At 37.6% G+C, this 18,578-nt stretch overlaps 1 protein-coding gene across 7 annotated transcripts in view; it reads right to left on the reverse strand.

The window, feature by feature from the left end:
- The window catches only part of MTA3 (metastasis associated 1 family member 3), a 216,213-nt gene that overhangs the window by 78,377 nt on the left and 119,258 nt on the right, over window positions 1-18,578 (reverse strand). For all 7 annotated transcript variants that reach the window (XM_045054643.1, XM_045054642.1, XM_023251915.2 and 4 more), the window contains exons 5-6: window positions 13,672-13,735; window positions 10,747-10,864 (exon numbers count right to left, since the gene is read on the reverse strand). In XM_045054643.1, coding sequence (XP_044910578.1) covers window positions 10,747-10,864; window positions 13,672-13,735 — 182 coding nt within the window. The remainder of the gene's footprint in view (window positions 1-10,746; window positions 10,865-13,671; window positions 13,736-18,578) is intronic.

An 18,578-nucleotide genomic window follows, 5' to 3' on the forward strand; every position in this document is an offset into this window, starting at 1 on the left:
TATACTCCAGAATGTAATGATAAAACTGGTATTTAAGTTAATTAAGTTGACACATTTCAATCCCACCCATACATTCTACAGCATATAGCAGAAAGAGAATTCTGTGTAAGAATTCTAAACAGGGGCACCTGGTGGCTCAGTCAGTTAAGTGTTCAGACAACTTTGGTTCAGGTCTTGATCTCACGGTTTGTGGGTTCGAGCCCCATATTGGGCTCTGCGCTAACAGCTCAGAGCCTGGAGCCTGCTTCAGATTCTGTGTCTCCCTCATTCTCTCTCTGCTCCTCCTCTGCTTGTGCTGTCTCTCAAAAATAAACAAACATTAACAAAAATATAGCAGCAACAACGACAACAAAATAATAAATATAGAAATGTTCCTGGGCTGCCTGGGTGGCTCAGTCAGTTAAGTGCCTGACTTCGGTTCAGGTCACGATCTCACAGTTCGTGAGTTCGAGCCCTACATCGGGCTCTGTGCAGATAGCTCAGAGCCTGGAGCCTGCTTCAGATTCTGTGTCTCCCTCTCTCTGCCCCTCCCCCTCTCATGCTCTGTTTCTCTCTCTCTCTCTCAAAAATAAATAAAGATTTAAAAAAATTAAAAAAGAAATGTTCCTGGGGTGCCTGGATGGCTCAGTGGGCTAAGCATCCAACTTTGGCTCAGGTCATGATCTCACAGTCCGTGAGTTCGAGCCCCGCGTCAGGCTCTGTGCTGACAGCTCACAGCCTGGAGCCGGCTTTGGATTCTGTGTCTCCCTCTCTCTCTACCCCTCCCCCACTCACGCTCTCTCTTTTTGTCTCAAAAATAAACATCAAAAAAATAAAAAAAAATTTTTTAATGAAATTTTCCATATCTTGGGGTGCCTGGGTGGCTCAGTTGGTTAAGTGTCCAACTCTTGATTCTGGCTCAGGTCATGATATCACAGTTGTGAGATTGAGCCCTGCATCAGATTCTGTGCAGTAATCTTGGGAATGGTCTTGGTGACTGTGGTATGAGCCAGAGATGGGACCAAGACTACTGGTCATGTTCATGCTAGTCATTGCAATAATCTCACCTCACTCTTTCATTTATGATTATCCAGGCAATCAGTCCAGTCCCAGTCTCATCCCACACCAGCTTACGTACATCTTCCTAATCTCTGAATTCTTAAAAAATGTATTTACCAACTAATTACACGAATGTATATATAGCACCTTATTTTTGCTTCATAAATTTTTCATAATTTTGAAAAAAATGTAGATTTAGCAATGATTTTAAATGTGGTATCCCTAATCCTCCAGCTACCTCAAATTTTAAGGTTTCTATTAAATATAGATGAAAGAAGAAAAGAAACAAAAAAAAGAAAAAGAAAAAAGAAAATGTGGACAAAGTACTTCTTCCGTATAATCACCTAAAAGTACATAATAGAGTTCAAAGACTCTGAAGAACTAAAGCTATATGGAAATCATCTTATAGGCTCTTTCCTGGATAATTGGAAATATTCTTTGTTCTAAACACAATTCATTTTCTTTGCACCAATCATCAGAGTACAATACTTGCCATGCTATTATTAAATTCAGAAACACACAAAGATGCCATTAGTCACCATTTTTATTCAATATTGTTCTCAAAGTTCTGGCCAATGTTTTACGTTATCAATCAAAGGAATGATGAGTTACTAGAGACAAATACTGTACATCATTTATGTGTGGGATCTAAAAAAGCAATACTCGGGGCGCCTGGGTGGCGCAGTCGGTTAAGCGTCCGACTTCAGCCAGGTCACGATCTCGCGGTCCGTGAGTTCGAGCCCCGCGTCAGGCTCTGGGCTGATGGCTCAGAGCCTGGAGCCTGTTTCCGATTCTGTGTCTCCCTCTCTCTCTGCCCCTCCCCCGTTCATGCTCTGTCTCTCTCTGTCCCAAAAATAAATAAACGTTGAAAAAAAAAAATTAAAAAAAAAAAAGCAATACTCATAAAAACCAGAGAGTGGAACAGTGGTTACCAGGGGCTGGAGTATAGGGAAATTGAAAAGGGAAAGATGTTGTTTTGGGATACAAATTCCAACTACTAGAAAAGTAAGTCCTGGAGATCCAATGCATAGCATAGTGACTATAGTCAATAATACTATAAACTTCAACGTTGGTAAGAGACTAGATCTTAATTGTTCCTGCAACAAAAAAGAAAGGATAATTGTATGATGTGATAGCGGTGTTAGCTAAGCTATAGGTAGTAATCGCATTGCAATATATAAAGTCAGCAAATCAACACTCTGTACACAAACTTACACAATGTTATGTGTCAGTTATATCTCAATAAAAATATCTTATAAAAAATAAGTAACTAGAAAATACCTATATAAAAGTAACTAGAATGGCACAATAAAAATAGAACATAAAAAATCCAGTGCCATTCCAAAGAAAATATAATGTAAAAAAAAATTATGTTTTTGTTGCTGTAATAGAAAATATAACACTATGAAACAAAACTGGAGTTATGTTTATATAAAACAAAACTTTTAAAGAAACTTTCAAAGAAGATAACTTGATTAAAAAAGAGTAAAGATTTAAAATCCTAAGGATATCATTTTTGTACAAGTATACCAACAGGCTAAATTTCACAAAATTTACTTTGAAAGCCAATAAAATAATTTGAATAGTAACCACCACAAATCCAAGAATAATAATAAGAGAATTAACTAGGGGCACCCAGGTGGCTTAGTCAGTTAAGCATCCAACTCTTAATTTTGGCTCAGGTCACGATCTCATGGTTCGTGAGTGAGTTCGAACTCCACACTGGGCTCTGTGCTGACAGCAGGGAGCCTGCTTGGGATTCGCTCTCTCCTTCCTTCTCTGCCCCTCCTCCTCTCGTGCTTTTCTCTCTCTCAGGATAAATAAATAAACTAACAAAAAAAATTAACTAAACTGGATGGGACTATAATATATAGCAATAGTAAATAAATAATTTACTGGCACAAAAATAAACAAAAGCATAGATGTAGACTAGATCACACAACAATTTATACTTCAAAATTAAGTATTACCTTTTTTAAGTTTATTCGTTTAGAGAGCGAGTGGGGGAGGGGCAGGGAGCAAGAGGGAGACAGAATTCCAAGAGAATTCCACTATTAGTGCAGAGTCCAAGGTGGGGCTTGAACTCATGAACCATGAGATGATGACCCGAGTCAAAGCTGGACACATAACCAGACATTGTCTAACGTCCTCTGCCCCAGGTGAGAATTACTGTTCTACACGGTTGCAATTAACACCTGCTTACAACCAATGGGTGGTGTTTGTAAGTTAGTTAACATCCACCACATTTGTTGCAAAGTACGTTCTGCAAAATTACACACTAAAAAAAATAGGGCTGTGGAAAATAAAACTTTGAAAATCTATTAAACTCGGTAAGCAGAGCATTAAAAAGAAGTAATCATAATAAAACTACTAGCACAGTTACATCCCCACTGACATTTGCAACAAAAACAATGGTTGGTTGACTCTTTTATCTCCTTAAATCCTGGACTCATACCTCCTCCAGTGAGATGTAAGTCGTATACAGCTTCTACATAATTAAAAAAACAAAAAACAGGGTACAGGTTTTTTTTTTTTTTTAAACAATAGGAGGAAAATATCATCAAAGCCCCCTTCATCTGTAACTCTTAAGCTTCCGCACACAGTTTTATCACAGTGGAAAGTGCCACAGATTTTGAAGGTGCTAAACCAGCCTTTACACGCACTAGAGGAAAGCACTTCTTGCAGAATTTGCATCTTTTTTTTTTCTCTTAAACTGTCTTCATCTGTGAGAATACCTACTTCCTTGACTGCTGAGAAAAGTCTCATATAAATTGACCCACTTCCACGCCGTACTGACATTTCCCTATTTATCAACTGCATCTGAATTAATTGCAGCAGAAGAGATTATACGAATTTAATTCTTATAACTCTCAAAGACAGACATGTCTTGAAATGCCCAAATATCAACAAGAGTTATTTAACTGATGGCAGGAGACAGTGGTGGCCAGGGGAGAAGCAACTGTGGCAGTGAACATGAGTGTCGGGCACTTTGCTAAATGCTTTACAGGTCACTTCCTCGGGTCATCACAACACTGTGATGTGTGCGCATACATATTTTTCTCTTTTCAAAAAATGGGGGTGCCTGGGTGGCTCAGTGGGTTGGATGTCCGGCTTCGGCTCAGGTCATGATCTCACGGTTTCTGAGTTCAAGTCCCACGTTGGGCTCTGTAATGACAGCTGAGAGCCTGGAGCCTGCTTGGGATTCTGTGTCTCCCTCTCTCTCTCTGCCCCTCCCCACTCCTGCTCTGTCTCTCTCTCTCTCACTCTCTCTAAAATAAACATAAAAAATAAATAAATAAATAAATAAATAAATAAATAAATAAATAAATAGGAGGAAATGGGAACTTAGAGGGGTTAGTTTTCCCAAGGTGACTCAGCTAAACATATTATTGCCAAGTTTTGCACAAACCTACAAACCCACAGTCATTTTAGTTTATTAATTTAATGTTACTATAATACTGTTTTGCAGTTACAAATTTTAATGAATATGTAAAAAGATTTTGTTGAAATTCTCAGTATTACAGTGAAATAATAATTCAAAACTTCCCACGTTATGACATCTTTTTCAATGGGAAATTCTCCAGGTGGTTATTTCAAACGCAACAGAAGATTTAAAATCTCAAAGAAACCTTTATCTTCCCTTGCAAACTACATACTGGTCTTTCCAGATCTCAAGAGTTTGTTAGATGGTGGGTAGCCATAAGCGAATTTTTAAATTCTGAAACTACAAAAAGATTTATTCACTAGCAAGACAAATGCCACAACAACGTCTTAGAATCCCAAGACACATTCACAAACAAAGCAAGCCTGTTATATATTCTGGCGTGGTGTTGATGCTGCCACCTACTGGGGGTATTAATTCAGGTTCTATATCCCATGCCAATGCAAATTGAAATATGGCCACTGGTCAAAATGTACCCACTCAAGAGTATCAAAAGGGTTAGTAAACACAGACTCTGGCAACTCCTAAACATCTGTTGAGTATGGTATTTTCCCTGCATTTAATTTCCCTGCAAACAGGGATTTTAAATACTAAACAGTTTTAAATACTAAAACAGTGTTTAATTTCCCTGCAAACAGGTACTAGCTACGTATATGATGGTAATGTCATATTTTCCTTTTTTTTTTTTAAAGTTTTTATTTATTTTTGAGAGAGAAAGAGAGAGACAGAGAGAGACAGAGCTCGAGTAGGAGAAGGGCAGAGAGAAAAAGGGAGACACACAATCTAAAACAGGCCCCAGGCTCTGAGCTGTCAGGACAGAGCCCAATGTGGGGCTCGAACCTGTGAACTGCGAGATCATGACCTGAGCCCAAGTTGGTGCTTAACCGACTGAGCCACCCAGGAGCCCTTACAAGAACTATAACTGTTGGTATACCCATTTGTCACCCTATACCCTCTCTTCCCTGAAAATATATTACTTACAAAAAAGGAAGCTCTTTATATCTTGCATCTAGTTAGTTGCCTGATTACAAGTGAAATGAAACATCTTGGATATGCTAAATGCTTTAGGCTCAAATAAGAATCCAACGTGACTTCTTCATTTATGATGAAAAATGTGTTGTTTTTCTTTGTTACAGATGAATACTTACAGCTAACAAATTATAAACTTAAAAATAAACTTAATGAGAAATGTATAGAATCTATATGACTAAAACTATATTGAGAAAAAACATTAACATAGGGAAAAGGGGGGGGGGGAGAGAGAGAGAGAGAGAGAGAGAGAGAGAGAGAGAGAGAGAGAAGTGAACCATAAGAGACTCTTAACTCTAGAGAAGAAACTGAGGGTTGATGGACAAGGTGGGTGGGAGACAGGCTAAATGGTGATGGGTATTAAAGAGGGCACTTTTTGTGATGAATACTGGGTGTTATATGTAAGTGATGAATCACTGAATTCTACAACTGAACCCAATTTTACCATATATGTTAAATAACTTGAAACGAGAAAGAAAAAACAAAACAAAACCACAAGACCCAAAAGTAGCCTTGAAGAAAGAAAAAAAGACATCCCTTATTTCTAATTAAGACTTTTCAAAATCATCAAAAGTCTGTTCCCTCTAAATTAACTGAAACTCCAATAGACCTACTTAAGAAAGATTCAAGCTGATAATAAAATTCATTTGGAAAAATAAGAGGAGAATTAGCCTCACCAGATATTACCACACACTGCAAAGTCACTATAATTAAAACAGTGAGTTATTGGAGCATTAACAGGCAAACAGACCAGTGGGACAGAATAAAAATCTCAGAAACAGACCCATGTAGACACAGAGAAACAGACTCAATATTATGAAATGACCAGTCGCCTCCCAAAGGAATAAATAATATTAATACAATTGCAATCCGAATTCTAATGAAATCTGGAGGGAAGAATTTGACAAACTGATGAAAAACTTCAACAGTCAGGGGGGAAAAAATCTCTGAGATGAGACACCTCCCCACACTGACACACACACAGAGGATATTTTAAAGAACAATGAAGGGAAACTTGTTCTATAATAAGAGATAGATAAACTTGGATCTATCATCTATTACACAATGAAACATTGAATACAATTTCATGGATCTATATATACAGTAGCTATATAACAAACTGGAGAACATGTTAAATTAATAACAGTGTTTGACAATGGGCAAAGAGGGATGATCTAAGGGACTACTTTTTGTTTTCAGTTACTTGCACTTTCACTTTCACTTTGCAAATTACTGCACAATTTGCAATAAAGTAATTTTAAAATCTAAAAACTGGGAAAAAGGAAAGAAAATACAGTGGAGCCCTCATTGTTATACTATGTTGCAAAGGGACTTTGTCAAAGACACCTCTAACTGTGTGGTTTATCTGGCGATTCTGACTATATGATGAAGAGACAGGACTCAGAAAGAAGCACTGAACAGCAGCCTTCAGCATGTAATTCTCTCAATCCTGAGAGTTACTGGGGTATCTCAAGAGATTCAATGGGCACTTCTCTCCCACCTCATCCCTAATAGCCAGGCTTTTCTTGTTTTATTTATGGTCATATTGTAGGGTGTTTCATCTGGACAAAGGATTCCATTACCTAAATAAAGTTTGTAACCACCCACCCAAAAGACTGCCAGGAGAAACACTATATTAAAGGCAATTAAGACTTGTTGATGAGGGGTGCCTGGGTGGCTCACTTAAGCCTAGGATTCGACTCTTGATTTCAGTTCAAGTAATGATCTCAAGTTCTGAGATGGAGCCTGGTGTCGGGCTCCATGCTGACCATGGAATCTGCTTGGAATTCTCTCTCTCTCTCCCTCCCTCCCCCACTCACTCACTCTCATGTGTACATGCTCTCTCCCTCTCTAAATAAGTATATAAACATTTAAAAAATCTATTAAATAAAAGATCCATTATATAAATGAACATTTAGTCACATTTTTTAAACATAAAGTCTGCCTTTGTCAGAGAACTGGTACAACTCTTCAAATGCTACAAGCTGTTAAGAATCATTCCTCTTACAAATAAGAACTTCTGGACTTGCCGAACTACCGCACTTGGAACATACGCTTTTGTCCAAAACTCACAGAACTGCTCACTAAAAATGGTGGGATGTACTATGTATAAATCATACCTTAATTAAAACAAGGGAAAAACCCACCACCTGTCAATGACTACCTGGAAGACAATTAGGCATTCTGTATAAAATTTCAGACATACATGCCCTAAGACTCAGCAATTCTACTTTATTTGCCAGTTATATCCAGAGCACAAAATTATCCATTATACTCATTACAGCACTGTTTATAAATTTTAAAAATCAAGCTTTTGGGGAGGGGGGGGGGATAAAATGTTTAGTGAACAATTAGGTACAGAGATATAAGTCTAACATCAAACATTAAGGACTGAAGATGTAAAAATTCCTTCTGGAAGATAAACTGATTTGCACAGATGAGAACATCAATGAATGCAATCTCTCAACCTATAATAAACTGATTCACTACTCTCAATCTGTTCAAAATCATTTCCAAACACAGGTGAGTGCAGACATGGCGTTCTGTTCTTCAAGCTTAATCTTTATTGACTGACTTTTCCTGGCACTTAAGTTCAGGAAAACACAGATGACTGTAGCCTGGCATTATTCACAGCCACCACGGACACCAACGTGTACAATTCTCACACTCTATCTTGAGTATCTATTGATTTAACTCTTCTGCATACATTTTTCTTAGAAGTATGACAAGGTAAAGAGAGAGAAGAACATATGGAAGAACTCCTATGTTTTTATAAAAGTTTAGATCGGGGTGCCTGAGTGGTTCAGCCCGGTAAGTGTCCAACGTCAGCTGAGGTCATGATCTCACCATTCGAGAGTTCAAGCCCCGCATCGGGCTCACTGCTATCAGTGCAGGGCCCACTTCAGATCCTCTGTCCCTCCCTCTCTCTGGCCCTCCTCTACTCGCACTACTGCTCTCTCTCAAAAATAAACATTTAAAAAAAAGTTTATTTTAGTAATCTCTACACCCAACATGGGGCTTGAACTCACGACCCCGAGATCAATAGTCATATGCTCCTCCGACTGAGCCAGCCAGGCACCCCTGGCAGTACTTGTATGTTTTAATAATCAAGGGGCAAAAACAAAAAGTGAAGGCCGTTTGGTGAGTAACGCAAATCGTAAAGACCTTAAAGGAAAAGACTAAGAAATCCCAAACTTTTGTATGATAAAAAATAAAATATATTTAAATTTAAAGTCACTATTAAAAATTTTTAATCAAATAATTAGGTCTGTGGGGGAGAGGTTTATAATCCTTGTAGACAAGGTAAATACTTCTGTGTTTGCTTACCTTTAGTAGTCAAGTAATTCTTGCCAATGCATAAAAAGATAAACAACCAAGTAGAAAAAGCACAAGATGGGGCACCTGGGTGGCTCAGTCCATTCGGTGTCTGACTCTTGATTTCAGCTTGGGTCATGATCTCACGGTTGTGGGACTGAGCACCGTATTGGGCTCTGTGATCAACTTGGAGCCTGGTTAAGATTTTCTCTCCCCCTCTCCCTCTGCCCTTCTCCGGCTTGCATGTGCGTGTTCTCTCTCTCTCTCTCTCAAAAAGAGTGTGCCTGGGTGGCTCAGTCAGTGGGGCGTCTGGATCTTGATTTTGGTTCACATCATGATCTCATAGCCGTGTGATCGAGCCCTGAGCCAGGCTCTGTGCCGACAGCACCGAGTCTGCTTGGGATTCTCTCTTTACTCTTTCTGCCCCTTCCCTGCTCTCATGTGAGCTCTCTCTCAAAATAAATAAACTTTACAGTTTAAGAAAAAAAAAAAGAGAAAGAAAGAAAGGGGTGCCTGGGTGGCTCAGTCGGCTGGACATCCAACTTCAGCTCAGGTCATGATCTCATGGTCTGCGAGTTCGAGCCCCGTGGGCTCTGTGCTGACAGCTCGGAGCTCGGAGTCTGGAACCTGCTTCAGATTCTGTGTGTGTGTGTGTGTGTGTGTGTGTGTGTGTGTGTGTGTGTCCCTCCCCCACTCACGCTCTGTCTTTCAAAAATAAATAAACATTAAAAAAATTAAAAAAAAAAAAAAAAGAAAAAAGAAAAAGCCCAAGAAATTTAAAGGCTAAAGATAACTAGGGCAAGCATAATTTCAATTTTAAAACAAAACAAAACAAAAAACTCTAAGACAATTATATATCAAAATGTGGCTAAAAAATGGAGGGTGAAAAAATTCCTCATAATCAGTGTTGGTGAAAGCACCTGGTTCTTTCATAATATAGTTAACAGTCGTTTTGAAGAGCAAAGGAGCATTTTCAATATGTAAAATGTATATACCATTTTACTTCCAAGAAGTTATGCTTGAAAAAAATATATAGGTATAGCTTTTCTAGCAGCATCAATTTGTAACATCGAAAACATAAATGCCTAAAAGTCTACCAATAGGGGGCTGGAAGAGGGAATTATAGTACATCCATGCAAATTTAAGACCTGCACAGTTAGTGAAAAGAATAAAGGTCACTGTACTCATAGGGAAAAGTACTAAAGTTACGCGGTTAACTGAAGAAAGCAGTTGCAGAGTAACATATGCAACACGGCACTGCATGTGGACCCTTCCTGGACGGAGGGTAAGCCAGCGTGAACCAAATAAACACACCCGAAACGACCATAGTGATTAAATATGGGTTTGGAATGAAGGAGAGCAGATGGTGTTCATTTCCTACATTATACATTTCTGTGTTTCATTTTTTAATGTTAAGAATGTTTACTTTTGAAATCAGAAAATAAAGGTTTTGAGTGTACAGTTTTAACAGGAGAAAGAAAAATTGGTCTTGTTAGGAAGATATTTTTGAAATGCAAAGCTCTGAATCTCTCCAGTACATAACTACCCAGATTAGCCCAAATCCCCACCAAAACATAACTGTTCACTAGATTCCAGGCACCTCAGTTAGATGATTTAGGAGCATTCAGGATTTCAAGGCATGTACATATCACATGAAGACACAAGTTCAACGATACGAACATTCTAGAAGTTGCATTTAAAAGGAAAACACAGCCAGAAAACTCACAAAAATGTAAAATAAAAATCAAACAATTGATCAAATAAATTATTTTCTGTTGTTATTTGTTGTATTTCTACAAGGGGAAGAACTTGTAACTTTTAAACTTTAGCCCAAAAGACGTTTCTCCCATATGAGGAAAAGAATATTTGAGTTTCAAGACATATTTGTTTTCATAGGACTTGAAACCCAAAGGAAAACATACCTTCTAAGAGCATTTCTGGAATGTCTGCTTGATATCTAGGTCCCACTCTGATTTCACCTTTGTCAGCTAATAGTGTTTTCACTGAAGGGTCGTAGACCAATGAGTAGAAAAAGGTATCCTGAGAAAAAATGACAGAAAATACCTAGGTAAGCTCGACTCCTTCTACTTTTTATAAAGCAACGAGGCCAATGTCATGATAATGAAATCATAAAACTTCAGAGAGTATATAAAATTTCCTTTTGGTGAATAAATTCATGAATCTTGAAGAAGAGAACAATGTTAGGGTCATCATGTAAAACAGTGTAAAATTAAATCAAGCAAAAAACAAATAGCATTCAATAAAGGTAGATTATAAAGTTTTGTTGTTTTAGTCTAAAAGAAAACCAATGAACTGCTCTAAAACAGATTCTGAGCTAGCAAAGCTAAGCTCTAAGTCAAAGGTAAGACACCTGAATCAAGCAATCATTTAAATCTCTAAAGCCCACACCAAACAACGAGGACACAAGGCGCCCTTACTTCTGGAGTGTCCACCCACATTTCATCAACATACTCAAATGGATACACATTTCACATTAAAGTTTAGAAGAGCTGAGCTTACATACAGTTTCCTAATTAAAATGTCACATTGTATTATTTCACGGAGCATCTATTAATTCCAACTCTGCAGTTCTCCTTTGAATCCTGAAACATTCATATTTATATATAAACAGGCATATAAACGTAACTACCTACCACCACCGGCACACCCACCAACTTTCCAAGGTTCTTTAAAACGCAAAAAGGCCCTAGTTACTGCGTCTAATGGATAAAATGACCAGGCTACCAGGCCTTTGCTGAATTCTGCATCACTACTGGAGGTCTTAAAAAGTCTTGTCCCTGCTTCCTGCTATGATTCTGAGGGTTATCTACTATACAACTCTCTGCATTATATGCTGGAGGGGTCTGCTCCTACCATCAGCACTTTACCAAGACCGTGCCGAGCAAGCTACAAATAAGAGATAATCTACCAGATTGTAAAGCTTTCTCCTTACAGACTGTGATAAAGGGAAAGGAGAGAAACAGGCAAGGCGATACCATCCATTCAGAATTCTTCTGCATGGGTCACGGTCAGAAGAAAAGACTAAAGAATCAAACACAACAATATGACAATTTATGCATATAAAAAAAAGTCTACCTGGGGAAAAGAAAAAAAATCTGCAGAATATATAAACCAACCTGCTCAATAGGCTGATGGAGGGAGATCAATATGTAATCAGAATTGTTTGTTTTGTAAGACAGAGCAACAAAGAACGTTACTAGGGTGACTGACGCTGCTGCCATTGGCACAGTATGGGCCTTCAAGGTACACATACTTCTGGTCACTTTTATTGTGTAAAACATGTTAGTATAGTATTCTAGAAAAATGGGATTCTGCCATACATACTATACAGCAGAATAAAATGAAATTATTACTTAGGGCCACAAAAGTTGCTTAAGACTCCTTAAATTTACATGTGCCAATATGGGAAATCGCTTCAAATGTAAAAGGTAATGTTAATTTTTCTAAAAGGAAAACATTGTGATTAGAAAGTTGTCCTTTAAGGGGTGCCTGGGTGGCTCAGTTGGTTAAGCATCGACTTTTGATCTCAGCTCAGGTCTTAATCTCAGGTTCCTGAGTTCAGCAAAAATACCACGTTTTTAAAAAAATTACACCGTCTTAACAGCCAAATACACCAGTAAAATAAACTGAAACATACTCATGTTTCCTCCTTTTATTCCTGCTTCTATGAACTAATGGTAACATCTGAGCATTCTCTTTATCCATATTATTTTCCACATGTTGACTGACAACAAACACTATTACCTTCTTTTCTAAATTTCACAAGAGTAAGTTATAAAGACTATCAACCTTTTTTCTGCCTTGAACATTTACCTCCTCTTAGTTTTCTCTGTTCAATTTTCTAACGTACAATAGTTCCACATGTCTGCATCAATCCTTTCAGGGGCAACACTTTTAAGTATAATAAAAATTTGGGGGGGGGGGGGCGCCTGGGTGGCTCAGTCGGTTAAGCGTCCGACTTTGGCTCAGGTCATGATCTCACAGTCCGTGGGTTCGAGCCCTGCGTCGGGCTCTGTGCTGACAGCTCAGAGCCTGGAGCCTGCTTCCGATTCTGTGTCTCCCTCTCTCTCTGCCCCTTCCCCGCTCATGCTCTGTCTCTCAAAAATAAATATTGAAAAAAAATTTAAAAAAACTTTTCTTGAATATATCCCTTTAATTCTTTAAACGCACACACACACATACATACATACATACATACATACAGATTTGGGAAAACAAAAACATCATGCAACTATAAAGGTTAAACCTTAAAATGTCAACAGTAAAAATTTTCTCATTGTGGAATATTCTGTTTACAGGAATTTCCTCCTCCTAATGAAGTATATGCTCTCACCCAACTTGTGAAAATATGTTTAAAATGTTTCTTGTTGAAGTTCACAGAAGGAAACACTTGTAGTGACAAAGTTTATTGAGATTCTAGGAAAGAAAGCAGACCATCAGTGCTAGGATCTCACCTGGAAAAAGCCTAAAATAAAAACTCTTTATTTAAACAACAACAAAAACAAAAAACAGGGAGGAGGATTGAGTACACAAAAGTCACTTATTTCATAAAGCCAAAAATATTTCTACTGCTACCAACTACATCATCATACCTTATAAAGCCTTTCATTACCAGCTTAAAAAAGACGGCACAGAAGTTTTTGCCAACTCTTCTCTCAGTTAACCAGAAAAATAAAATTATCCAAAAGTATTCTGGTCATTACACTTTTATATAATGCTGCTCTCCCGGTGCAGTAGTTTGGTACAAGAAGAAATACATTTAAAGGTATGGGCTTCATGTGAAATCAAGGGGGAAAAAAACATAAATAAGTGCAATTATGAATTACCTCTTTATCAAGATATGACAATACTGACTCTGTCTCATTCAGAAGGGCAACACTGCATTTTCCCCTGTTGAAAAAGGGAAAAAGTGAATGAATGTCAGAAAGGCCACCTCACCTTCATATCGATGACATATACAAAGTCAGGAATATTCAGAATGTAAAGTTACTATTAAGGAACTAGATGGCAGTTACAAATATACGTAAATGTGTACACTTAGACTCGCTTTACAATCCTGGTGTTGTAGAACATAAAAAATAAGACTGTTTTGGTAGGCATTTACTGCGAGGCTAACCTGTGGAAGGAACTGTTGTTAGGCAGTAAATTTTATGACATAAAACACTTCACGGGTATTTTCTAATTATTACAGAAAAAAAAAAGGAGTACAATGAAACCTTCGTATTAAAAGTGAGTTTCTGAATCTATAAAAAGTTAATATGAGGTGATTTTATACAAGGAGTCTTTAGACAAAGACTTCACCATGCAAACCAGTACCTAAATAATCTTCGGATTTTTTTTTAAGTAGCCACTGCATATGAGGACCTAAAAATAATATACATTCATCAGGATTAACTAGCTTACCTTTATTGACCTTGCTCTAAAGCCTAGTTAAAATTTAAATACACTGCTATAAAGTAGGGGGCAAAATAAAGATCTACAGATTCAAAGACCTTGAAGTCTGATGGCATTTACCTTTGATCACAGCCCTTGGTGTGAGTTTGAAAACGAATGTCTATTAAAAAAACAAAAAACAGTCTTGTCCAGACTTGAGAAAAATTGAAGTTATCCAAGTAGAGGCATTTATTACAAATTCGTTTTCAATTATCCTCACTATCTTGAAAAATTCTGTAGACCTACGAATTTAACAGGAGAAATTTGGTAGACAATTCAAATTGCAGATAATTGGTTAGGACTCACAAAATATTGTTTAAATGCCATAATGTTATTCGATTTTGTAAACAAAAGTCACTTCTTGCTCCCCACAAAATAACAAGCAAAAACAAATTGTCACATATACATTGAATGGGAAGCTAAAAGAGCAGGCTGTTGGAACACCAGAGTGAAAAATAATTCAAAGGAAAAGATTACCAAAAGCAAAATAAAATGTAAAAAACACTAACACAAAGGTCAAAAATTACAGGTTACCGAACATTTTCCAAATGTATATTCCTTAAATTTAAGAAAGTTTAACCCTCATAAAAACATCTTTTTCTGGTAATCATCTATAGTTAATATAACTTCAAAAGACTTCTGAGAACATGTGTTATTTCCATATTATCTTCTCAAATCTCTAACTTAGTTAGCGAGAGTTATAAGGGTTTTTGGTTTTTCTAGTATATTTTATTCATGCAAATTACTGAAGCAGAGAAATTAACATTACTTCGGAGCATATAACAACACTCACAGTCAACAATTACCTGACATGCTCGTGGAAAGGACAGAATAACGAGCAGGGAAATTGCTCCGCTGAGGTTCGCACGTCTACAGCTGTCACAGAACTTCTGTGACCTGTGTGTGTGCTCCTAACACATGCAATGTGCATAAGTGGGTTTCCAAAAATAGGTTTCGTCTAGGTTTTTTTTTTTTTTTTGCCTCTGCAACAGCTGACAAAGCAGTATTTCTAACATTTAATACTTAATTACCTAGAAGAAATAAAATCTTGTTTTTTAAAGGTCTCTAAAGCCACTTTTTTTTTTTTAAGTGCAGAGGAGCAAAAGCTGAATGTCATCTTAATAGACACCACTTTCTTCAACAGTCACTTGAATTTCAAGGGTTAACAGACACTGAAAATTTACACAAACGATACAGCCTACCTTAAGAGTTTCTTCCATACTGTCTGAAATGACAAGAGCATTTAAACTGAATCATCAAACCACTATTTTCATATTTATATTAGGAGATAAGAAAACACTGGTTAGGTACTCTTTTAGAGATACAACAAGACTGCAAAATCACGAGGATACCCAGCCAACCTAAAATACAAGTTATTTGGGTTAATGTAGCTTTTATGCAAAGATGAAAAAAATAATGCATGATTTTTCATCTGTAAGTTTTCTTTACCGCAGCTATGTATTTTTCTCCCAAATTAAAAATGAAAATCGGAGGGGCACCCGGGTGGCTCAGTGGGTTAAGCATCCGACTTCGGGTCAGGTCATGATCTCGTAGTTCATGAGTTTGAGACCCACCTCAGGCTCTGTGCCAACAGCTCAGAGCCCGGAGCCTTCTTTATGAGTCTGTGGGTCTCCCTCGCTCTCTGCCCCTCCCCTGCTCACGCTCAGTCTCTTTCTCTCAAAAATAAATAAACATTAAAAAATTTTTTAAAAGGAAAATCAAAATCTGACACTTAAAATATTCAAATACGTATACTAACAGCTAACAAAGCAGGAAGTTGAGTCAGAATTATTTTATGAAGTAAATATGAATATGTAATTAACAGATGTACTACCACGCCAAGAGTTGTTGATAAAGGTAGCTTAAAAAGAGATGTAAAGAGCTGGCTTCCTTTATGCTGAACAAATCTTGGCTCACAGAAAAAGAAATAGGATGAATTTTAAGCTAACCCCAAACTAAAGGAACTATTATCAAACGGTGAATATAGATAACCCAACTGATTTATGCTGAATCTCAAGCAATGACCCTAATTGTGCTCTTCCACCATACTTTAGTCCGTAAAGAACAAAGATACCCAAACATGACGATATAAACATAAAACACATCAAAGACCTTAATATGAAGAAAAATCACTCCAGGCCTGTATAATTATTTATTTTGCTTTTCTACAAGCAACTATATACAGTAACACAGAATTTTTCACTGAAAAAGGTTTTAAAAACATACTGTGTTTGCTTCAGAAACTGGGCAGGGTGTTGGGACAGAGAGACATGTGAATAAATAATTATGACACAACGCAATCCTGTGTTTAATGGCAGGTTCTGATCAGCCTATCTGCTTAACAGGATGTTCAGTATACTCCCACAGATTCAAAAACCACATGCAAAAGGCACACCCAGGTTACAGATTTATTTAAAGATGCTACCTATTTGTATACATGAAAGAAGAAGTTTAAATTAGCATCCATTTCCCCAGTGCCTAAAGACTTTCGGTTCCATACCACTCCAGGGTTCCTGCTTAGGAAAATGAAAATTTCTTAGTGTCACACCAGATTTATTGAAGCCAAACATCTTGGGGAGGGATCCAGAAATCCTCGTGGTTAGGAAGAATCACCAGGTGATCCTTAGTCAGATTTACTGAATCCAAAGATCTCAGGGAGGGATCAAGGAATCTACATGGAAAAAACAAGCATCACCCGGTGATTGTTAGGCATAATGAACTTGAAAAACCCCTACTACAGATGCAGAGTCTGACTAAACTTTCCTTGTTCAATGAAAGACAATAGTTTTTCATGATAGAAAGGCAGTTTCTCAATGGCCTTATGAGTCTTACAGTTGTTCTGGATTCTGAACATTTTCTCATATTGAAAACAATGCTAAGTTCTGTGATTGGAAATTCAGCGAACAGACGGTTTTAAACAGTATTTAATCCAAATTTTTAAAAAATGAAGTTCAAAGATCCAAAATGCTTTCAGAAAATGATATTTCACAACAGCAATACTGTAAAATAGGACAAAAGGAGATTCAAAATTCTGAATGAAAGGATTCCCAAATCAAAATTTAATGCCTAAAAAAATCAGCAGCTAAGTGTAGAAAACATTTTCAAGATAAGCAAGGACTAAGAATTTTTTACATTTTAGAAGACTAATTGAAAGGAAAGGCAAAAGGGGCACCTGGCTGTCTCAGTCAGTAGAGCATGTGATTCTTGGTATCAGAGTCATGAGTTCGAGTCCCACATTGGGTATATATCTTACTAAAAAAATTAAGAAGAAGGAAAACAAAGGCAGAACAATTATTAAGTCCAAGGAAAACAAAAGGCTGTACAAGAAAGAATATGTGGGGAATCCTTACATGTTCGTAAAATACAATGACTGATTATTAAGTTAAAGAAAAATTGTGATATATTGGAAACATGAGGGAAAGGAAATAGAGAAGAGAAAGCAGAAATTTCTACAATTGAAAAAGTAAGAGTAAGCAGTGTAAGAGAGGTATAAATGCAGGAAAATGACTATGCTGGGGGGGACTCTGCTTATGACTGCTTTGGATATTATTACACAGCTATATACGTATGTTTGATTTTTAAAAATACAATTTAGGGGCGCCTGGATGCTCACTCAGTAAAGCGTCCGACTTTGGCTCAGGTAATGATCTCAAGGTTCATGGGCTCCAGCCCTGTGTCAGGCACACTGCTGTTGGTGTAGAGCCTGCTTTGGATCCTCTGTCCAACCCCCCCACCCGTCCCCCGCCCCGCGCCGTCCCAGTCTCTCTCTGCCCCACCCCTGCTTGCACTCTCTCTCTCAAAAATGAATAAACATTTAAAAAACTCTAACATAAATCTTAAAAAAAAAATACTATTTAAATTTAAAGTAACAGGGGGAATCCTAATTAAATGAAGTGCATAAATTTATATACATAATATATATACCAAGGAAGCAAAGATTATTTACCATGACTCTATATTAGGTTTTCTAAACCTTGGCACTATTTTTTTTAATGTTTATTTATTTGTTTTGAGAGACAGAGAGAGCGAGCATGCACACACAGGGGAGGTGCAGAGAACCCCTAGCAGGGAGCCAGACCCATGAGACCATGACCTGAGCTGCAAAGAGTCAGATGCTTAACCAAACGAGCCACGCAGGGGTCCCTCGACCTTGGCATTATTAACACGTGAAGCCAGGTAATTCTTTGCTGTGGGGGGCTATCCCATGCACGTACGGTGTTAGCAGCATCACTGGCCTCTGCCAACTGGATAACAGTAGCTCCCCCACACGTAGCTGAGACAACCAAATCTTCCCAGACTT

Source organism: Felis catus, chromosome A3, assembly GCF_018350175.1.
Source record: "Felis catus isolate Fca126 chromosome A3, F.catus_Fca126_mat1.0, whole genome shotgun sequence".
NCBI classification, from domain to species: Eukaryota; Metazoa; Chordata; class Mammalia; order Carnivora; family Felidae; genus Felis; species Felis catus.